General features: G+C 66.0%; 2 protein-coding genes across 3 annotated transcripts in view; both read left to right on the plus strand.

Annotated features, from left to right (window-relative positions):
- The first annotated feature begins 1,788 nt into the window (after positions 1–1,788).
- On the plus strand, positions 1,789–5,017 carry EXOSC4 (exosome component 4). 2 transcript variants are annotated; one of them, XM_068190559.1, is made up of 4 exons: positions 1,789–1,980; positions 3,159–3,377; positions 4,460–4,839; positions 4,926–5,017. In XM_068190559.1, exons 1-3 carry the CDS (start codon positions 1,810–1,812, stop codon positions 4,829–4,831), a joined length of 762 nt encoding a protein of 253 aa, XP_068046660.1. In that variant the 5' UTR covers positions 1,789–1,809; the 3' UTR covers positions 4,832–4,839; positions 4,926–5,017. The 2 variants fall into 2 exon arrangements, with proteins under 2 accessions (XP_068046660.1, XP_068046729.1); XM_068190628.1 differs by having other exon boundaries at positions 4,460–4,837; positions 4,881–4,926.
- Positions 5,018–8,917: 3,900 nt separating this feature from the next.
- LOC137465699 (glycosylphosphatidylinositol anchor attachment 1 protein-like) overlaps positions 8,918–22,093 on the plus strand; it is a 39,659-nt gene continuing 26,483 nt past the window's right edge. Inside the window, 4 exon segments of the mRNA XM_068177780.1 lie at positions 8,918–8,996; positions 11,382–11,555; positions 15,092–15,203; positions 18,412–18,559. Coding sequence (XP_068033881.1) covers positions 8,923–8,996; positions 11,382–11,555; positions 15,092–15,203; positions 18,412–18,559 — 508 coding nt within the window. The 5' untranslated portion in view covers positions 8,918–8,922.

The following is a 22,093-nucleotide window of genomic DNA, read 5'->3' on the forward strand; positions in this document are numbered from 1 at the left end:
GTCCCCTCTGTCCCCCCGCTGTCCCCGCCGTGCTCCCGGGGGTCCTGCCACGTCCCGACCGTGTCCCCGCTGTCCCCGCCGTGCCCCGGGGGTCCCGGGGGTCCCCCCGCTGTCCCCGCCGTGCCCCGGGGGTCCCGGGGGTCCCCCCGCTGTCCCCGCCATGTCCCCCCGGCGGTGGCGGGGCTCGCACCTCCTGCAGGACGCGGCGGATGCCCTCGGTGGGCGCGTCCCGGTACGCGGGGTCCTCGGAGAGCAGCTTGAGGACGCGGACGCGGCCGCCGGGGCAGCGGGCGAACACGTCCGTGAAGGTCCCGCCGCGGTCGATGGCGAACTGGAACCCGGCGGGGGCGAGCGGCGGCGCCGCCATGGCGGGAGCGGCACCGGCTCCGGGACCGGCGCCGGGCGGCGAGCGGCGGCGCCCGGGGCTCCGCTCCGGCCTGGACAAGGTCGGGCTGGCCGGGCAGGGGTCAGCGGCGGCCGGCGGAGCGCCCGGCCGGCCGGGGAAGGCTCGCTCCGTGTCCCGCTGAGGGTGGCACAAGGGCTCGGGGCCGCCCGCGAAGGGCCGGTGCCGGTTCTGCCCCGGTCGGGGGTCCAGCGCTCGGTGCCGGTGCCCACCGGGATCGGAGCCGCCCGGGATCGGTGCCGCCCGGGATCGGTGCCGCCCGGGATCGGAGCCGCCGGTGCCGCCGCTCCGCCGGGGGCGCTGCGGGCGCTCCGGTCCCGCCCGGTCCCGTTCGGTGCCGCGAACCGGCCGAGGGGGCGGGGCCTCGGAGGGGGCGGGGCCTCGGAGGGGGCGGGGCCGCCGGGGGGCGTCACCGGGACACAGCCCCCCGTGGGGGGGCGTGGTCCGTGCCAGAGGAGGCGTGGTCTAACGGGGGCGTGGCCTCATAACCCGGGCGAGCATGAGGGCGTGGCCTGGTGCGGGGATTGCGTCACAGGGGGAGTGGCCGTCAGAGGTATATCCGATGGGGGCGTGGCCTCAGCCGTGGGAACGTCACGGGGGCGGCGCCTCCGGTTGGCGGGCGGCCGCGCGCGGGGCACGCCGGGAGTTGTAGTCCAGTCCCACAGGAGGCGCGTACGGGCGGTCCCGCGCGGGGCACGCCGGGAGTTGTAGTCCAGCCCCACAGGAGGCGCGTACGGGCGGCCCCGCGCGGGGCACGCCGGGAGTTGTAGTCCAGCCCCACAGGAGGTGCGTACGGGCACCCGCGGCCCCGCGCGGGGCACGCCGGGAGTTGTAGTCCAGCCCCACAGGAGACGCGCGCGGGGCACGCCGGGAGTTGTAGTCCAGCCCCACAGGAGGCGCGTACGGGCACCGGGGGCGCGCGCGGGGCACGCCGGGAGTTGTAGTCCAGCCCCACAGGAGGCGCGTACGGGCACCCGCGGCCCCGCGCGGGGCACGCCGGGAGTTGTAGTCCAGCCCCACAGGAGGTGCGTACGGGCACCCGCGGGGCACGCCGGGAGTTGTAGTCCAGCCCCACACGCGGCGCGTACGGGCGGCCCCGCGCGGGGCACGACGGGAGTTGTAGTCCAGCCCCACAGGAGGCGCGTACGGAAACCCGCGGCCCCGCGCGGGGCACGCCGGGAGTTGTAGTCCAGCCCCACAGGAGGTGCGTACGGGCACCCGCGGGGCACGCCGGGAGTTGTAGTCCAGCCCCACACGCGGCGCGTACGGGCGGCCCCGCGCGGGGCACGACGGGAGTTGTAGTCCAGCCCCACAGGAGGCGCGTACGGAAACCCGCGGCCCCGCGCGGGGCACGCCGGGAGTTGTAGTCCCGCCCCACACGCGGCGGCGGCGGTGCCGGTGCCGGCATGGCGGGGCTGGAGCTGCTGTCGGACGCGGGGTTCCGGGCGGACGGGCGCCGGCCGCAGGAGCTGCGCAAGGTGCGGGCGCGGCTCGGGGTGCTGGCGCGGGCCGACGGCTCGGCCTACCTGGAGCAGGGCAACACCAAGGTGCTGGCGGCCGTGTACGGCCCGCACGAGGTGAGCGGGGCCGCGGGGCTTGTGAGCCTCCCCTCAGGGCTTGTGAACTCTTCCTGGGGCTTGTGAACCCTCCTGGGGCTTGTGAACCCCTCCTGGGGCTTGTGAACCTCTCCTGGGGCTTGTGACCCCTCCTGGGGCTTGTGACCCCTCCTGGGGCTTGTGAACCCCTCCTGGGGCTTGTGAACCTCCCCTCAGGGCTTGTGAACCCCTCCTGGGGCTTGTGAACCCTCCTGGGGCTTGTGAACCCCTCCTGGGGCTTGTGAACCCTCCTGGGGCTTGTGAACCTCCCCTCAGGGCTTGTGAACCCTCCTGGGGCTTGTGAACCTCCCCTCAGGGCTTGTGAACCCCTCCTGGGGCTTGTGAACCCCCTCCTGGGGCTTGTGAACCTCTCCTGGGGCTTGTGAACCCCTCCTGGGGCTTGTGAACCCCTCCTGGGGCTTGTGAACCCCTCCTGGGGCTTGTGAACCCCTCCTGGGGCTTGTGAACCTCTCCTGGGGCTTGTGACCCCTCCTGGGGCTTGTGACCCCTCCTGGGGCTTGTGAACCCCTCCTGGGGCTTGTGAACCCTCCTGGGGCTTGTGAACCTCCCCTCAGGGCTTGTGAACCCCTCCTGGGGCTTGTGAACCCTCCTGGGGCTTGTGAACCTCTCCTGGGGCTTGTGAACCTCTCCTGGGGCTTGTGAACCCCTCCTGGGGCTTGTGAACCTCCCCTCAGGGCTTGTGAACCCCTCCTGGGGCTTGTGACCCCTCCTGGGGCTTGTGACCCCCCCTCAATCCTTGTGACCCCCCCCCTCAATCCCTGTGACCCCCCCTCAGTCCCTGTGACCCTCCCCCAATACCCATTAACCCCCCCCCTTTGGTCTCTGCCCCCCTCCCCCTGGGGTTTTCAGGGACCCCCATTCTGAGCCCCCCCTCCCCATTCTGAGCCCCCCCTCCCCAATTTGTGCCCCCCCCTCCCCATTCTGAGCCCCCCCTCCCCATTCTGAGCCCCCCTCCCCATTCTGAGCCCCCCCTCCCCATTCTGAGCCCCCCCCTCCCCAATTTGTGCCCCCCCCTCCCCAATTTGTGCCCCCCCCTCCCCAATTTGTGCCCCCCGCCCCCCAGCTGTGGTGGGGTCCCCCAGCCCCCCCCCCCCCCCACCGTGGGTGCCCCCCACTCCCAGCGCCCCTTTCCCCCGCAGGTTCGGGGGTCCCGGGCCAAGGCCCCCCCGGACCGGGCCCTGCTCAGCTGCCGCTGCAGCTCGGCCCCGTTCGCGGGGGGGGGCGAGCGGCGCCGCCGGCCCCCCCAGGGCGGGGGCGACCGCCGCTCGGGGGAGCGAGCCCTGCTGCTGCGGGGCGTGCTGGAGGGCGCCGTGCTCAGCCAGCTCTACCCCCGCTCCCAGATCGACGTGCACGTCCAGGTGACTCCTGGGGGGATTTGGGGGTGTCCTGGGGGGATTTGGGGGTGTCCTGGGGGGTCTGGGGGTGCCCTGCTGCTGCAGGGCGTGCTGGAGGGCGCCGTGCTCAGCCAGCTCTACCCCCGCTCCCCGATCGACGTGCACGTCCAGGTGACTCCTGGGGGGATTTGGGGGTGTCCTGGGGGGATTTGGGGGTGTCCTGGGGGGTCTGGGGGTGCCCTGCTGCTGCAGGGCGTGCTGGAGGGCGCCGTGCTCAGCCAGCTCTACCCCCGCTCCCCGATCGACGTGCACGTCCAGGTGACTCCTGGGGGGATTTGGGGGGGTCCTGGGGGGATTTGGGGGTGTCCTGGGGGGTCTGGGGGTGTCCTGAACATGATTTGGGGGTCTCCTGGTGGGTCTGGGGATGTCCTGGGGGTGTCCTGAGGGAATCTGGGGGTTCCTGGAGGGGCCATGCTCAGCCAGCTCTGGCCCCGCTCCCCGATCGACGTGCACGTCCAGGTGACTCTTGGGGGATTTGGGGGTGTCCCGAGGGGATTCGGGGGGTACTGGGGGGATTTGGGGGGTCTGGGGGTGTCCTGAAGGGGATTTGGGGGGTCTGGGGGTCTCCTGGGCGGTCTGGGGGGTCTGGGGGTGTCCTGGGGGTGTCCTGGGGGTGTCCTGAAGGGGATTTGGGGGGTCTGGGGGTGTCCTGGGGGGTCTGGGGGTGTCCTGGGGGTGTCCTGGGGGTGTCCTTTGGGGGATTTGGGGTGTCTGGTGGTGTCCTGAGGGAATCTGGGGGTTCCTGGCGGGGCCATGCTCAGCCAGCTCTGGCCCCGCTCCCAGATCCACGTGCACGTCCAGGTGACGCTGGGGGAGTTGATTTGGGGGGATTTGGGGGGATTTGGGGGGTCTGGGGGTTATTTTGGGTGGTTCGGGGGATTTTGGGTTGCTCCCCGCCCCCCCAGGTGCTGCAGGCGGGCAGGGGCGAGCTGGGGCGCAGCGTGAGCGCGGCCGGGCTGGGGCACAGGGGGTCTGTGGGGATTTTTGGGGTGATTTGGGTGTTTTTGGGGTGTCCCTGACCCCTGTCTCCCCCCCCCCCCCACCAGGTGCTGCAGGCGGACGGGGGCGAGCTGGGGGCCAGCGTGAGCGCGGCCGGGCTGGCCCTGCTGGACGCGGGCGTGGCTCTGCGCGGGGCCGTGGTGGCCGGCTCCGCCGGGCTGGCCGAGCCCCCGGCCGGGCCCCCGGTGGCCCTGAGCGACCTGAGCGCGGCCGAGGAGGCGGCCGGGGGCCCGCGGCTCGTGGTGGCCACGGTGGCGGGCAGCGGGCAGCTGGCCCTGTGCCAGCTGAGCGCCCGGCTGCACCAGGAGCGGCTGCGGCCGGTGCTGGACGCGGCCCAGGCCGCCTGCCGGGGGCTGCACGCCGTGCTGGACGGCGTGGTGAGGGCCAGGCTGCGCCAGGACACGGCCATGGAGCAGTGACCACCAGTGTGGCCACCCCAGGACGTGGCCATGGAGCAGTGACCACCAGTGTGGCCACCCCAGGACACGGCCATGGAGCCGTGAGTGACCGCAGTGGCCACCCCAGGACACGGCCATGGAGCAGTGACCATCACTGTGGCCACCCCAGGACACGGCCATGGAGCAGTGAGTGACCACAGTGACCACCCCAGGACGCGGCCATGGAGCAGTGACCATCACTGTGGCCACCCCAGGACACGGCCATGGAGCAGTGACCATCACTGTGGCCACCCCAGGACACGGCCATGGAGCAGTGACCATCACTGTGGCCACCCCAGGACACGGCCATGGAGCAGTGAGTGACCACAGTGACCACCCCAGGACGCGGCCATGGAGCAGTGACCATCACTGTGGCCACCCCAGGACACGGCCATGGAGCAGTGACCACCAGTGTGGCCACCCCAGGACACGGCCATGGAGCAGTGGCCATCACTGTGGCCACCCCAGGACACGGCCATGGAGCAGTGAGTGACCACAGTGACCACCCCAGGACACGGCCATGGAGCAGTGACCATCACTGTGGCCACCCCAGGACACGGCCATGGAGCAGTGAGTGACCACAGTGGCCACCGTGGGACACCAGGACACCACCATGGATCAGTTCCTGACCACAGTGGCCACCGTGGGACACCAGGACACCACCATGGATCAGTTCCTGACCACAGTGACCACCGTGGGACACCAGGACACCACCATGGATCAGTTCCTGACCACAGTGACCACCGTGGGGACACCAGGACACCACCACGGATCAGTTCCTGACCACAGTGACCACCGTGGGGACACCAGGACACCACCGTGGATCAGTTCCTGACCACAGTGACCACCGTGGGGACACCAGGACACCACCGTGGATCAGTTCCTGACCACAGTGACCACCGTGGGGACATGGCCGTGGAACAGGGACTACCATGGCACGGTGACCCCAGGGCCACCGTGGGGACACCGCCGTGGCCAAGTGACCTGGGGGACGCTGTGGTGGCCAACTGACCTCCGGGAGCTGCAGCGTGACATCACTGCAGTGACCAGGCCTGGGGACACTGGGGACACTGGAGTGGGACCCTGCAGCGACCAGTCCTGGGGACAATGGAGTGACCAGACCTGGGGACAATGGGGACACTGGAGCTGTGACCCTGCAGTGACCAGCTGCTCCTGGGGACGCTGCAGTGACCAGTCCTGGGGACCCTGCAGTGACCCTGCAGCGACCAGCCGCTCCTGGGGACCCTGCAGTGACCAGACCTGGGGACACTGGTGTGACCAGTCCTGGGGACACTGGAGCTGTGACCCTGCAGTGACCAGCGCTCCTGGGGACCCTGCAGTGACCAGTTCTGGGGACCCTGGGGACACTGGAGCTGTGACCCTGCAGTGACCAGCTGTCCTGGGGACCCTGCAGTGACCCTGCAGTGACCAGCCGCTCCTGGGGACATTGGAGTGACCAGTCCTTGGAACACTGCAGTGACCAGTCCTGGGGACACTGGGGACACTGGAGCTGTGACCCTGCAGTGACCAGCTGTCCTGGGGACACTGGAGTGGGATGCTGCAGTGACCAGCCGCTCCTGGGGACCCTGGTGTGACCAGTCCTGGGGACACTGGGGACACTGGAGTGGGACCCTGCAGTGACCAGCCGCTCCTGGGGACCCTGGTGTGACCAGTCCTGGGGACAATGGAGTGGGACCCTGCAGTGACCCTGCAGTGACCAGTCCTGGGGACGCTGGGGACACTGGAGTGGGACCCTGCAGTGACCAGCCGCTCCTGGGGACGCTGCAGTGACCAGTCCTTGGGACACTGCAGTGACCAGCCACTCCTGGGGACACTGGAGTGACCAGTCCTGGGGACACTGGGGACACTGGAGCTGTGACCCTGCAGTGACCAGGTGTCCTGGGGACAATGGAGTGACCCTGCAGTGACCAGCTGTCCTGGGGACCCTGCAGTGACCAGTCCTGGGGACAATGGGGACACTGGAGTGGGACCCTGCAGTGACCAGCTGTCCTGGGGACCCTGCAGTGACCAGTCCTGGGGACAATGGAGTGACCAGTCCTGGGGACACTGGAGTGACCAGTCCTGGGGACACTGGAGCTGTGACCCTGCAGTGACCAGTCCTGGGGACAATGGGGCTGTGACCCTGCAGTGACCAGTCCTGGGGACCCTGGGGACAATGGGGCTGTGACCCTGCAGTGACCCTGCAGTGACCAGCTGCTCCTGGGGACCCTGCAGTGACCAGTCCTGGGGACACTGCAGTGACCAGCTGCTCCTGGGGACCCTGCAGTGACCAGTCCTGGGGACCCTGCAGTGACCCTGCAGTGACCCTGCAGTGACGAGCCGCTCCTGGGGACACTGGATTGACCAGTCCTGGGGACCCTGCAATGACCAGTCCTGGGGACCCTGGGGACACTGGAGTGGGACCCTGCAGTGACCAGCCGCTCCTGGGGACCCTGCAGTGACCAGTCCTGGGGACACTGGAGTGGGACCCTGCAGTGACCAGTCCTGGGGACCCTGCAGTGACCCTGCAGTGACCCTGCAGTGACGAGCCGCTCCTGGGGACACTGGATTGACCAGTCCTGGGGACCCTGCAATGACCAGTCCTGGGGACCCTGGGGACACTGGAGTGGGACCCTGCAGTGACCAGCCGCTCCTGGGGACCCTGCAGTGACCAGTCCTGGGGACACTGGAGTGGGACCCTGCAGTGACCAGTCCTGGGGACGCTGGGGACACTGGAGTGGGACCCTGCAGTGACCCGTCGCTCCTGGGGACCCTGCAGTGGGACACCTCTGGGTTTTGGGGTCCCCGTGGCGCCATGGCAATAAACTGGGGTGTGTCACCTGCGCGTCCCCTGGCTGTGTCACCCCCGTGCCCCCCGAGGTGTCCCTGTCACCTGCCTTTGCCCGTCGCCTGCCCCCTCCTTGGCCCCCAAGCCCCCTCGTCGCCCAGAGCCCCCCTTTGTGCCCCAAACCCCCCGGGTTCCCCCCTTTTTTCCCCTTTTTTCGCCCCAAAAATCCCCCGTTGGTCCTTGGCCCCGCCCACAGCCGGTGGCCACGCCCACTCGGCCGCCCCTCAGCGTGGCGCCCCCTGGCGGCGCGGCGCGATCGCTGTCTCTGCGCTCCGCGCCCCGCCCTGGCCGCGCGCTCCGGCAGCGATTGAGCGGCCTGGCCCGGCCGTGCCCCGCAGGTTTTGGGGGGTTTGGGGCATTTTGGGGCATTTTTGGGGGTTTTGGGGCGTTTGGGGAGTCCCGGCGGGTGCGGGGCAGGGGAAGGGCCGGGCCTGACCCGAGTGGGGGCTGTGGGGTGCGGGGGGGACGCGGCGTGGGAGGGGGCAGGGCCCGGGGCCTGAGGGGGGAGGGGATTTGGGGGGGATTTGGGGTGTCCGTGAGGGGATTTGGGGGGAATTTGGGGGGGATTTGGGGTGTCCGTGAGGGGATTTGGGGGGGATTTGGGGGGAATTTGGGGGGGATTTGGGGTGTCCGTGAGGGGATTTGGGGGATTTGGGGGGGATTTGGGGTGTCCGTGAGGGGATTTGGGGGGGATTTGGGGGATTTGGGGTGTCCGTGAGAGGATTTGGGGGATTTGGGGTGTCCGTGAGGGGATTTGGGGGATTTGGGGTGTCCGTGAGGGGGTTTGGAGGGGATTTGTGGGAGATTTGGGGTGTCCGTGAGGGGATTTGGGGGATTAGGGGTGTCCGTGAGGGGGTTTGGGGGATTTGGGGTGTCAGGGGGGGATTTGCGGGGGATTTGGGGTATCCGTGGGGGGATTTGGGGTGTCTGTGAGGAGAGGAGGGGGTTTGGGGGCTCAGTGGGGTGTGTGGGGGTCCCTGCGGGGTTTTGGGGTCCCTGCGGGGTTTTGGGGTGCCTGCGGGGTTTTGGGGTGCCTGTGGGGTCCCTGCGGGGTTTTGGGGTGCCTGCGGGGTTTTGGGGTGCCCGTGGGGTCCCTGCGGGGTTTTGGGGTGCCTGCGGGGTTTTGGGGTGCCTGTGGGGTTCCCGTGGGGTTTTGGGGTGCCTGCGGGGTTTTGGGGTGCCTGCTGCCGCTGCCCCTGACCGGGCTCCCCGCAGTTCCCCGGCCATGGGGCTGCTGTCGGACCCGCAGTGCCGGCGGGCGCTGGCCCGGCTGCTGCTGCGCCTCAACACCCCGCTCTGGTGAGTGCTGGGGGACCCCGAAACCCTGGGGGACCCCGAAACCCGGGGGGGACCCCAAAACCCCGCTCTGGTGAGTGCTGGGGGACCCCAAAACCCCGGGGGGACCCCAAAACCCGGGGGGGACCCCAACACCCCTGGGGGACCCCAACACCCCGCTCTGGTGAGTGCTGGGGGACCCCGAAACCCTGGGGGACCCCGAAAACGGGGAGGGATCCCAACACCCCTGGGGGGGACCCCAACACCCCGCTCTGGTGAGTGCTGGGGGACCCCGAAACCCTGGGGGACCCCAAAACCTGGGGGGGACCCCAACACCCCTGGGGGATCCCAACACCCCGCTCTGGTGAGTGCTGGGGGACCCCGAAACCTGGGGGGGATCCCAACACCCCTGGGGGACCCCAACACCCCGCTCTGGTGAGTGCTGGGGGACCCCGAAATCCTGGGGGACCCCGAAACCCGGGGGGGACCCCAAAACCCCGGGGGGATCCCAACACCCCGGGGGGACCCCAACACCCCACTCTGGTGAGTGCCAGGGGATCCCGAAACCCTGGGGGACCCCGAAACCTGGGGGGGACCCCAACACCCCACTCTGGTGAGTTCTGGGGGACCCCGAAACCCTGGGGGACCCCGAAACCCCGGGGGGACCCCAAAACCCCGGGGGGGATCCCAACACCCCGCTCTGGTGAGTGCTGGGGGACCCCGAAACCCTGGGGGACCCCAAAACCCCGGGGGGGACCCCAACACCCCTGGGGGATCCCAACACCCCGCTCTGGTGAGTGCTGGGGGACCCCGAAACCTGGGGGGGACCCCAAAACCTGGGGGGGATCCCAACACCCCTGGGGGATCCCAACACCCCGCTCTGGTGAGTGCTGGGGGACCCCGAAACCCTGGGGGACCCCGAAACCCGGGGGGGATCCCAACACCCCGCTCTGGTGAGTGCCAGGGGATCCCAAAACCCTGGGGGGACCCCAAAACCCCTCTGGCGAGTCCTGGGGGACTTTGGGGTGTCAGGGCTGGCTGTGGGGTGATTTTGGGGTGCCAGTGCTGATTTTGGGGAGTCACAGATGATTTTGGGGTGTCAGTGCTGATTTTGGGGAGTCACAGATGATTTTGGGGTGTCAGTGCTGATTTTGGGGTTCCCCTTTGCAGTGTCCTGAGTTACCTGTCGGGGCTCACCTGGTTCCTGCTGCTGCCCCCCGCACGTACCTGTGTTGGCTGTGGGGTGTCACTGATGGTTATGGGGTTATTTTTGGGGTGCCAGTGCTGATTTTGGGGAGTCACAGATGATTTTGGGGTGCCAGTGCTGATTTTGGGGTGCCCCCCGCAGTGTCCTGAGTTACCTGTCGGGGCTCACCTGGTTCCTGCTGCTGCCCCCCGCACGTACCTGTGGGGCTCTGCTGGCTGTGGGGTGTCAGGGCTGGCTGTGGGGTGGGTTTGGGGTGCCAGTGTTGATTTTGGGGTGCCAGTGCTGATTTTGGGGTCCCCTTTGCAGTGTCCTCAGTTACCTGTCGGGGCTCACCTGGTTCCTGCTGCTGCCCCCCGCACGTACCTGTGCTGGCTGCGGGGTGTCACTGGTGGTTATGGGGTTATTTTTGGGGTGCCAGTGCTGATTTTGGGGAGTCACAGATGATTTTGGGGTGCCAGTGCTGATTTTGGGGAGTCACAGATGATTTTGGGGTGTCAGTGCTGATTTTGGGGTGCTCCCCGCAGTGTCCTGAGTTACCTGTCGGGGCTCACCTGGTTCCTGCTGCTGCCCCCCACACGTACCTGTGCTGGCTGCGGGGTGTCACTGATGGTTATGGGGTTATTTTTGGGGTGCCAGTGCTGATTTTGGGGTGTCAGTGCTGATTTTGGGGAGTCACAGATGATTTTGGGGTGCCAGTGCTGATTTTGGGGGTGCCAGTGCTGATTTTGGGGTGCCCCCCGCAGTGTCCTGAGTTACCTGTTGGGGCTCACCTGGTTCCTGCTGCTGCCGGCGCTGGCTCCCCGCACGTACCTGTGCTGGCTGTGGGGTGTCACTGGTGGTTATGGGGTTATTTTTTGGGGTGTCAGTGCTGATTTTGGGGTCCCCTTTGCAGTGTCCTGAGTTACCTGTCGGGGCTCACCTGGTTCCTGCTGCTGCCCCCCACATGTACCTGTGGGGCTCTGCTGGCTGTGGGGTGTCAGTGCTGGCTGTGGGGTGGGTTTGGGGTGCCATTGCTGATTTTGGGGTGCCAGTGCTGATTTTGGGGTCCCCTTTGCAGTGTCCTGAGTTACCTGTCGGGGCTCACCTGGTTCCTGCTGCTGCCCCCCACACGTACCTGTGGGGCTCTGCTGGCTGTGGGGTGTCAGTGCTGGCTGTGGGGTGGGTTTGGGGTGCCAGTGCTGATTTTGGGGTGCCCCCCGCAGTGTCCTGAGTTACCTGTCGGGGCTCACCTGGTTCCTGCTGCTGCCGGCGCTGGCTCCCCGCACGTACCTGTCCGAGAACGCCATGGGCTCCACCATGGTGGGGGAGGGCTCCGACCTCGGGCCCCGCGCCCTGGCACTGGCCCGGGATTTCGGGGGGCACAAGAGGAGAGCGGGGTGAGACCCCCGGATTGGGATTGGGTTTGGGGACACAGCTGGGATTTCGGGGGGCACAAGAGGAGAGCGGGGTGAGACCCCCGGATTGGGTTTGGGTTTGGGGACACAGCTGGGATTTCGGGGGGCACAGGAGGAGAGCGGGGTGAGACCCCCGGATTGGGATTGGGGAGGGGGACACAGCTGGGATTGTGGGGGACACAAGAGGAGAGCGGGGTGAGACCCCCGGATTGGGATTGGGGGGTTTGGGTTTGGGGACACACCCGGGAAATTTGGGAGCACCAAGAGGAGAGCGGGGTGAGACCCCCGGATTGGGATTTGGGGGATTGGGGAGGGGGACACAGCTGGGATTTCGGGGGGCACAAGAGGAGAGCGGGGTGAGACCCCCGGATTGGGTTTGGGGAGGGGGACACAGCTGGGATTTCGGGGGGCACAAGAGGAGAGCGGGGTGAGACCCCCGGATTGGGATTGGGGTTGGGGACACAGCTGGGATTCCGGGGGGCACAAGAGGAGAGCGGGGGTGAGACCCCCGGATTGGGATTGGGGTTGGGGACACAGCTGGGATTCCGGGGGGCACAAGAGGAGAGCGGGGTGAGACCCCTGGATTGGGATTTGGGGTTTGGGGACACAGCTGGGATTTCGGGGGGCACAAGAGGAGAGCGGGGTGAGACCCCCGGATTGGGATTGGGGAGGGGGACACACCGAGGACTTTGGGGGGCACAAGAGGAGAGCGGGGTGAGACCCCTGGATTGGGATTTGGGGGATTGGGTTTGGGGACACAGGTGGGGATTTCGGGGGACACAAGAGGATAGCGGGTTGATAACGGGGGATTTGGGGTCAGGGGTGGGGTTTGGGGAGGGGGGACACACCCAGGAATTTTGGAAGCACAAGAGGAGAGCGGGGCGAGAACGGGGGATTTGGGGAGGGGGATTTGAGGTTGAGCTCGGGGCTGGATTGGGGGTTTGGGGAGCGGGGGCACACCCGGGCGATTTTGGGGGACAGGTGGAGAGCAGAGTGACCCTTTTGGGGTTTGGAGGAGTTTTGGGGGAGTTCCCATTGCCTCTCCTGGTTGGAGTGGCTGGAGGAGGGATTTGGGGGATGCTTTGGGGTGCCCCAATCCCAACCCCAATCCCAACCCCAATCCCAATCCCAGTCCCAATCCCAATCCCAGTCCCAATCCCATATTTGTTTCTAGGGGCATGCCCGTGGAGTGGCTGGAGCAGAGCCTGTGGGGCTCCGGGCTGCTTTGGGGTGCCCCAATCCCAATCCCAATCCCAACCTCAATCCCAATCCCAACCCCAACCCCAATCCCAGTCCCAACCCCAATCCCAGTCCCAATCCCAACCCCAATCCCCATCCCAATCCCAACCCCAATCCCAATCCCAACCCCAATCCCAATCCCATATTTGTCTAGGGGCATGCCCGTGGAGTGGCTGGAGCAGAGCCTGTGGGGCTCCGGGCTGCTTTGGGGTGCCCCAATCCCAATCCCCAATCCCAATCCCAACCTCAACCCCAATCCCAATCCCCATCCCAACCCCAATCCCAACCCCAATCCCAATCCCAATCCCAACCCCAACCCCAATCCCAATTTCAATCCCAATCCCATATTTGTTTTTAGGGGCATGCCCGTGGAGTGGCTGGAGCAGAGCCTGTGGGGCTCCGGCTGCTTTGGGGTGCCCCAATCCCACTCCCAATCCAAATCCCAATCCAAACCCCAATCCCAATCCCAGTCCCAACCCCAATCCCAATCCCAACCCCAATCCCAACCTCAACCCCAATCCCCATCCCAACCCCAATCCCAATCCCAATCCCAGTCCCAATCCCCAACCTCAACCCCAATCCCAATCCCCATCCAATCCCCATCCCAACCCCAATCCCAACCCCAACCCCAATCCCAACCCCAATCCCAATCCCAATCCCAATCCCAATCCCATATTTGTTTTTAGGGGCATGCCCGTGGAGTGGCTGGAGCAGAGCCTGTGGGGCTCAGGGCTGCTTTGGGGTGCCCCAATCCCAACCCCAATCCCAATCCCAATCCCAATTCCCAACCTCAACCCCAATCCCCATCCCAATCCCAACCCCAATCCCAGTCCCAATCCCAGTCCCAATCCCAACCCCAATTCCAATCCCCATCCCAACCCTAATCCCAACCCCAATCCCAACCCAATCCCAATCCCAACCCCAATCCCAATCCCAATCCCAACCCCAATCCCAACCCCAATCCTATATTTGTTTCTAGGGGCATGCCCGTGGGAGTGGCTGGAGCAGAGCCTGTGGGGCTCCGGGCTGCTTTGGGGTGCCCCAATCCCAATCCCAATCCCCAGTCCCAATCCCAATTCCAATCCCCATCCCAACCCTAATCCCAACCCCAATCCCAATCCCAACCCCACCCCAATCCCAATCCCAGTCCCAACCCCAATCCCAATCCCATATTTGTCTAGGGGCATGCCCGTGGAGTGGCTGGAGCAGAGCCTGTGGGGCTCCGGCCTGCTTTGGGGTGCCCCAACCCCAGTCCCAATCCCAACCTCAACCCCAATCCCAATCCCCATCCCAACCCCAATCCCAACCCCAATCCCAATCCAATTTCAATCCCAATCCCATATTTGTTTTTAGGGGCATGCCCGTGGAGTGGCTGGAGCAGAGCCTGTGGGGCTCCGGGCTGCTTTGGGGTGCCCCAATCCCAACCTCAACCCCAATCCCCATCCCAATCCCAACCCCAATCCCAGTCCCAATCCCAGTCCCAATCCCAACCCCAATTCCAATCCCCATCCCAACCCTAATCCCAACCCCAATCCCAATCCCAATCCCAATCCCAATCCCAGTCGCAATCCCATTTGTTTCTAGGGGCATGCCCGTGGAGTGGCTGGAGCAGAGCCTGTGGGGCTCAGGGCTGCTTTGGGGTATCCCAATCCCAACCCCAATCCCAATCCCAACCCCAATCCCAATCCCAACCCCAATCCCCAATCCCCAATCCCAATCCCAGTCCCAATCCCAATCCCAATCCCATATTTGTTTCTAGGGGCATGCCCGTGGAGTGGCTGGAGCAGACCTGTGGGGCTCCGGGCTGCTTTGGGGTGCCCCAATCCCAACCCCAATCCCAGTCCCAATTCCAACCCCAACCCCAATCCCAACCCCAATCCCAATCCCCATCTCAACCCCAACCCCAATCCCAATCCCAGTCCCAACCCCCAATTCCAATCCCGATCCCAATCCCAGTCCCAATCCCATATTTGTTTCTAGGGGCATGCCCGTGGAGTGGCTGGAGCAGAGCCTGTGGGGCTCCGGGCTGCTTTGGGGTGCCCCAATCCCAATCCCAATCCCAGTCCCAATCCCAACCCCAATCCCAAACCCCAATCCCAATCCCAATCCCAATCCCAATCCCATATTTGTTTCTAGGGGCATGCCCGTGGAGTGGCTGGAGCAGAGCCTGTGGGGCTCAGGGCTGCTTTGGGGTGCCCCAATCCCAATCCCAACCCCAATCCCAGTCCCAATCCCAATCCCAGTCCCAATCCCAATCCCAATCCCATATTTGTTTCTAGGGGCATGCCCGTGGAGTGGCTGGAGCAGACCATGTTCCAGCTGGGTCTCGAGGTCCACCGCCAGCCCTTCAGCCGCACCCTGCCCTTCCCCGACGAGGCCCACGAGCGCTACGTACTGGGGGGACTGGGAGCACTGGGAACGGGGGAACGGGGGGACTGGGAGCACTGGGAATGGGGGGATGGGGGGACTGGGAAGGGGGAATGGGGGGACTGGGAATGGGGGGATGGGGGGACTGGGAAGGGGGAATGGGGGGACTGGGAACGGGGGGGACTGGGAGCACTGGGAACGGGGGAACTGGGGGACTGGGAGCACTGGGGAATGGGGGGACTGGGAGCACTGGGAATGGGGGAACTGGGGGACTGGGAGCACTGGGAACAGGGGAACGGGGGGACTGGGAACGGGGGAACGGGGGGGACTGGGAGCTCTGGGAACGGGGGAACTGGGAGCACTAGGAATGGGGGGATGGGGGGACTGGGAGCACTGGGAATGGGGGACTGGAAGAACTGGGAGAACTGGGGGGCATGGGGGGGCTGGGGGACTGGGGAGAACTGGGAACAGGGGACTGGGAGCTCTGGGAATGGGGGGGGGATGGGGCAACTGGGAGTGCTGGGAATGGGGGGAACTGGGAGAACTGGGAATGGGGGCCTGGAGTGAGGGGGGGCTCCCGGTGCCTCTGGGATCCTTGGGCTCTGCTGGGGGTGTCCCGGGGGGGTCCTTGGGCGGGTTTTGGGGGTCCCTAGGCGGGTTTTGGGGTGCTGACCCCGCTATCCCCCGTCCCTGTCCCAGCTGGTTTGGGGTTTTTGGGGCGCTGCAGGGATCTTTGGCGGTCCCTGGGCAGGTTTTGGGGTCCCTAGGCAGGTTTGGGGTCCCTGGGCGGGTTTTGGGGTCTTTGGGGGGTTTGGGGTCCCTGGACAGGTTTTGGGGTCCCTGGACAGGTTTTGGGGTCTCTGGGGTGGGTTTGGGGGTCCCAGGGCAGGTTTTGGGGTCCCTGGGCGGGTTTGGGGTCTCTGGGCAGGTTTTGGGGTCCCTGGGCAGGTTTTGGGGTCTCTGGGTGGGTTTGGGGTCCCTGGGGCGGGTTTGGGGTCCCTGGGTGGGTTTGGGGTCCCTGGGCAGGGTTTGGGGTCCCTGGACAGGTTTTGGGGTCTCTGGGTGGGATTGGGGTCTGTGGGCAGGTTTGGGGTCCCTGGACAGGTTTTGGGGTCCCTGGACAGTTTTTGGGGTCCCAGAGCAGGTTTTGGGGTCCCTGGACAGGTTTTGGGGTCCCAGGGTGGGTTTGGGGTCTCCGGACAGGTTTGGTGTCCCTGGACAGGTTTTGGGGTCCCTGGACAGTTTTTGGGGTCCCAGAGCAGGTTTTGGGGTCCCTGGACAGGTTTGGGGTCCCAGGGGTGGGTTTGGGGTCTCCGGACAGGTTTGGGGTCCCTGGACAGGTTTTGGGGACCCTGGGCGGGTTTGGGGTCCCTGGGCAGATTTTGGGGTTCCTGGGCAGGTTTTTGGGGTCCCTGGGCAGTTTTGGGGTCTCTGGGTGGGTTTGGGGTCCCTGGGCAGGTTTTGGGGTCCCAGGGCGGGGTTTGGGGTCTCTGGGTGGGTTTGGGGGTCCCTGGGTGGGGTTTTGGGGTCCCAGGGCAGGTTTTGGGGTCCCAGGGCGGGTTTGGGGTCCCTGGGCGGTTTTTGGGGTCCCTGGGCAGGTTTTGGGGTCCCTGGGCGGGTTTGGGTCCCTGGGCGGGTTTGGGGTCCCTGGGCGGGTTTGGGGTCCCTGGGCAGGTTTTGGGGGTCCCTGGACAGTTTTGGGGTCCCTGGACAGGTTTGGGGTCCCTGGGCAGGTTTTGGGGTCCCTGGGCAGGTTTTGGGGTCTGTGGGCAGGTTTTGGGGTCCCTGGGCGGGTTTGGGGTCCCTGGGCAGTTTTGGGGTCCCTGGGCGGGTTTGGGGTCCCTGGGCAGGTTTTGGGGTCCCTGGACAGTTTTGGGGTCCCTGGACAGGTTTGGGGTCCCTGGGCAGGTTTTGGGGTCCCTGGGCAGGTTTTGGGGTCTGTGGGCAGGTTTGGGATCCCTGGGTGGGTTTGGGGTCTGTGGGCAGGTTTTGGGGTCTCTGGGCGGGGTTTTGGGGTCCCTGGGTGGGTTTGGGGTCTCTGGGCGGTTTTGGGGACCCTGGGTGGGTTTGGGGTCTCTGGGCGGTTTTTGGGGACCCTGGGCAGGTTTTGGGGTCCCTGGGTGGGTTTGGGGTCCCTGGGTGGGTTTGGGGGTCCCTGGACAGGTTTTGGGGTCTCTGGGCGGTATTGGGGACCCTGGGTGGGTTTGGGGTCCCTGGACAGGTTTTGGAGTCCCTAGGCAGGTTTTGGGGTCCCTGGGTGGATTTGGGGTCCCTGGGCGGTTTTGAGGACCCTGGGCGGGTTTGGGGTCCCTGGGCAGTTTTGGGGTCTCTGGGCAGGTTTTGGGGTCCCTGTGCAGGTTTTGGGGTCCCTGGGTGGGTTTGGGGTCCCTGGACAGTTTTGGGGTCCCTGGACAGGTTTTGGGGTCCCTGTGCAGGTTTTGGGGTCCCTGGGTGGGTTTGGGGTCCCTGGACAGTTTTGGGGTCCCTGGACAGGTTTTGGGGTCCCTGGGCAGGTTTTGGGGTCCCTGGGTGGGTTTGGGGTCCCTGGGCAGGTTTTGGGGTCCCTGGACAGGTTTTGGGGTCCCTGGGCAGGTTTTGGGGTCCCTGGGTGGGTTTGGGGTCCCTGGGCAGGTTTTGGGGTCCCTGGACAGGTTTGGGGTCCCTGGACAGGTTTTGGGGTCCCTGGGCGGGTTTGGGGTCTCTGGGCAGTTTTGGGGTCCCTGGGCAGGGTTTGGGGTCCCTGGACAGGTTTTGGGGTCCCAGGGCGGGTTTTGGGGTCTCTGGGCAGGTTTTGGGTCCCTGGGTGGGTTTGGGGTCCCTGGACAGGTTTTGGGGTCTCTGGGCGGGTTTTGGGGTCCCTGGACAGGTTTTGGGGTCTCTGGGCGGGTTTGGGGTCCCTGGGCGGGTTTTGGGGTCTCTGGGTGGGTTTTGGGGTCCCAGGGCAGGTTTTGGGGTCCCAGGGCAGGGTTTGGCGTCTCTGGGTGGGTTTGGGGTCCCAGGGCGGTTTTGGGGTCCCTGGGCAGGTTTTGGGGTCCCAGGGCAAGTTTTGGGGTCCCTGGGCAGGTTTTGGGGTCCCTGGGCAGGTTTGGGGTCCCTGGGCAGGTTTTGGGGTCTCTGGGCGGTTTTGGGGTCCCTGGGCAGGTTTTGGGGTCTCTGGGCGGGTTTGGGGTCCCTGGGCAGGGTTTTGGGTCCCTGGGCAGTTTTGGGGTGCTGACCCCATCCCTCTCCCCAGCTGGTGCGGGGCACCAACGTTTTCGGGGTGCTGCGCGCCCCCCGCGCTGCCAGCACCGAGGCGCTGCTGCTGCTCGTGCCCTGCTCCGAGGGCAGCAAGAACAACCAGGCCGTGGGGCTACTGCTGGCCCTGGCGGGCTACTGCCGAGGTGGGGGGCTACTGCCGAGGTGGGGGGCTGCCGGGCCACCTGGGGGGCTACTGCCGAGGTGGGGGGCTACTGCCGAGGTGGGGGGCTACCGAGCCACCTGGGGGGCTACTGCCGAGGTGGGGGGGCTACTGCCGAGGTGGGGGGCTGCCGGGCCACCTGGGGGGCTACTGCCGAGGTGGGGGGCTACCGGGCCACCTGGGGGGCTACTGCTGACGTGGGGGGCTACCGGGCCACCTGGGGGGCTACTGCCGAGGTGGGGGGCTGCTGGGCCACCTGGGGGGCTACTGCCGAGGTGGGGGGCTACCGGGCCATCTGGGGGGCTGCTGGAATACCTGGGGGGCTGCTGCCGAGGTGGGGGGCTACTGGGCCACCTGGGGGGCTACCGGGCCACCTGGGGGGCTGCTGCCGAGGTGGGGGGCTACTGGGCCACCTGGGGGGCTACCGGGCCACCTGGGGGGCTACTGCCGAGGTGGGGGGCTGCGAGGCCACCTGGGGGGCTACCGGGCCACCTGGGGGCTACTGGGCCACCTGGGTGACCCTGGGGGGCTACTGGGGGCACCTGGGCGATGCTGGGGGCCTACCAGGGGCAACTGGGGGGCTACCGGGGGAGTGCTGGGCTGTACTGGGCTGTACTGGGCCGTACTGGGCCCTACTGGGCCATACTGGGTATACTGGGCCGTACTGGGCCGTACTGGGCCGTACTGGGCCGTACTGGGCCGTACTGGGCTGTACTGGGCCGTACTGGGCCGTACTGGGCCGTACTGGGCCGTACTGGGTGTACTGAGCTGTACTGGGCTGTACTGGGCTGTACTGGGCCGTACTGGGTGTACTGGGCTGTACTGGGCCGTACTGGGCCGTACTGGGTGTACTGGGCCGTACTGGGCCGTACTGGGCCGTACTGGGCTGTACTGGGCCGTACTGGGCCGTACTGGGCTGTACTGGGTGTACTGAGCCGTACTGGGCTGTACTGGGCCATACTGGGCTGTACTGGGCTGTACTGGGCTGTACTGGGTGTACTGGGCCATACTGGGTGTACTGGGCTGTACTGGGTCATACTGGCTGTACTGGGCTGTACTGGGCTGTACTGGGCCGTACTGGGCTGTACTAGGCTGTACTGGCTGTACTGGGTGTACTGGGTGTACTGGGCCATACTGGGCTGTACTGGGCCGTACTGGGTATACTGGGCCGTACTGGGCTGTACTGGGCTGTACTGGGTGTACTGGGCCATACTGGGTGTACTGGGCCATACTGGGTGTACTGGGCCGTACTGGGCTGTACTGGGCTGTACTGGGTGTACTGGGCCGTACTGGGCTGTACTGGGCTGTACTGGGCCGTACTGGGCTGTACTGGGCTGTACTGGGTGTACTGGGCCGTACTGGGTGAACTGGGCTGTACTGGGCTGTACTGGGCCGTACTGGGTGTACTGGGCCATACTGGGTGTACTGGGCTGTACTGGGCTGTACTGGGTGTACTGGGCCGTACTGGGCCGTACTGGGTGTACTGGGCCGTACTGGGCTGTACTGGGACGTACTGGGCTGTACTGGGCTGTACTGGGCCGTACTGGGTGTACTGGACTGTACTGGGCTGTACTGGGTGTACTGGACTGTACTGGGCCGTACTGGGTGTACTGGGCTGTACTGGGCTGTACTGGGCTGTACTGGGCTGTACTGGTTGGGTCCCACAGCTCCCAGTTTCCCCAGGCCAGGTGTACTGGGCCAAGGATCTCATCTTCCTGGTGCTGTACTGGGTGTACTGGGCTGTACTGGGCTGTACTGGGTGTACTGGGTGTACTGGGCTGTACTGGGTGTACTGGGCTGTACTGGGCTGTACTCCCACAGCTCCCAGTTTCCCCAGGCCAGGTGTACTGGGCCAAGGATCTCATCTTCCTGGTGCTGTACTGGGCTGTACTGAGTATACTGGGCTGTACTGGGCCATACTGGGTGTACTGGCTGTACTGGGCTGTACTGGGTGTACTGGGCTGTACTGGGCCGTACTGGGTGTACTGGGCCGTACTGGGCCTTACTGGGCCGTACTGGGTGTACTGGGCTGTACTGGGCTGTACTGGGCCGTACTGGGTGTACTGGGCCATACTGGGTGTACTGGGCCGTACTGGGCTGTACTGGGCTGTACTGGGCTGTACTGGGTCATACTGGCTGTACTGGGCTGTACTGGGCCGTACTGGGTGTACTGGGCCATACTGGGTGTACTGGGCCGTACTGGGCTGTACTGGGCTGTACTGGGCTGTACTGGGCCGTACTGGGCCGTACTGGGCTGTACTGGGTGTACTGGGCTGTACTGGGCCGTACTGGGCTGTACTGGGCCATACTGGGTATACTGGGCCATACTGGGTGTACTGGGCCATATTGGGTGTACTGGGCCATACTGGGTGTACTGGGCTGTACTGGGCTGTACTGGGCCGTACTGGGTGTACTGGGCTGTACTGGGCTGTACTGGGCCGTACTGGGTGTACTGGGCCGTACTGGGTGTATTGGGCTGTACTGGGCTGTACTGGGCCGTACTGGGTGTACTGGGCCGTACTGGGCTGTACTGGGCCGTACTGGGCCGTACTGGGCCGTACTGGGCCGTACTGGGCCGTACTGGGCTGTACTGGGCCGTACTGGGTGTACTGGGCTGTACTGGGCTGTACTGGGCCGTACTGGGTGTACTGGGCCGTACTGGGCCGTACTGGGCTGTACTGGGCTGTACTGGGCTGTACTGGGTCATACTGGCTGTACTGGGCTGTACTGGGCCGTACTGGGCCGTACTGGGCTGTACTGGGTGTACTGGGCTGTACTGGGCTGTACTGGGCCGTACTGGGCCGTACTGGGCTGTACTGGGCTGTACTGGGGTGTACTGGGCCATACTGGGCTGTACTGGGCTGTACTGGGTGTACTGGGCTGTACTGGGCTGTACTGGGCTGTACTGGTCGGGTCCCAGAGCTCCCAGTTTCCCCAGGCCAGGTGTACTGGGCCAAGGATCTCATCTTCTTGGTGCTGTACTGGGCTGTACTGGGTATACTGGGTGTACTGGGCCGTACTGGGCTATACTGGGCCGTACTGGGCTGTACTGGGCCGTACTGGGCCGTACTGGGCCGTGCTGGGCTGTACTGGGCCGTACTGGGCTGTACTGGGCCGTACTGGGCCGTACTGGGCTGTACTGGGCTGTACTGGTCAGGTCCCAGAGCTCCCAGTTTCCCCAGGCCAGGTGTACTGGGCCAAGGATCTCATCTTCCTGGTGCTGTACTGGGCTGTACTGGGTGTACTGGGGCATACTGGGCTGTACTGGGCTGTACTGGTCAGGTCCCAGAGCTCCCAGTTTCCCCAGGCCAGGTGTACTGGGCCAAGGATCTCATCTTCTTGGTGCTGTACTGGGCTGTACTGGGTATACTGGGTGTACTGGGCCGTACTGGGCCGTACTGGGCTGTACTGGGTATACTGGGTGTACTGGGCTGTACTGGGCTGTACTGGTCAGGTCCCACAGCTCCCAGTTTCCCCAGGCCAGGTGTACTGGGCCAAGGATCTCATCTTCCTGGTG

This window comes from Anomalospiza imberbis, chromosome 1, assembly GCF_031753505.1.
Source record: "Anomalospiza imberbis isolate Cuckoo-Finch-1a 21T00152 chromosome 1, ASM3175350v1, whole genome shotgun sequence".
Taxonomy (NCBI): Eukaryota; Metazoa; Chordata; class Aves; order Passeriformes; family Viduidae; genus Anomalospiza; species Anomalospiza imberbis.

Coding starts and splice junctions, on each gene's coding strand:
- EXOSC4 (XM_068190559.1), top strand. CDS start 1,810: ATGGCGGGGCTGGAGCTGCTGTCGGACGCGGGGTTCCGGGCGGACGGG. Junction 1,981..3,158: donor CCGTGTACGGCCCGCACGAG/GTGAGCGGGGCC, acceptor TTTCCCCCGCAG/GTTCGGGGGTCCCGGGCCAA. Junction 3,378..4,459: donor AGATCGACGTGCACGTCCAG/GTGACTCCTGGG, acceptor CCCCCCCACCAG/GTGCTGCAGGCGGACGGGGG.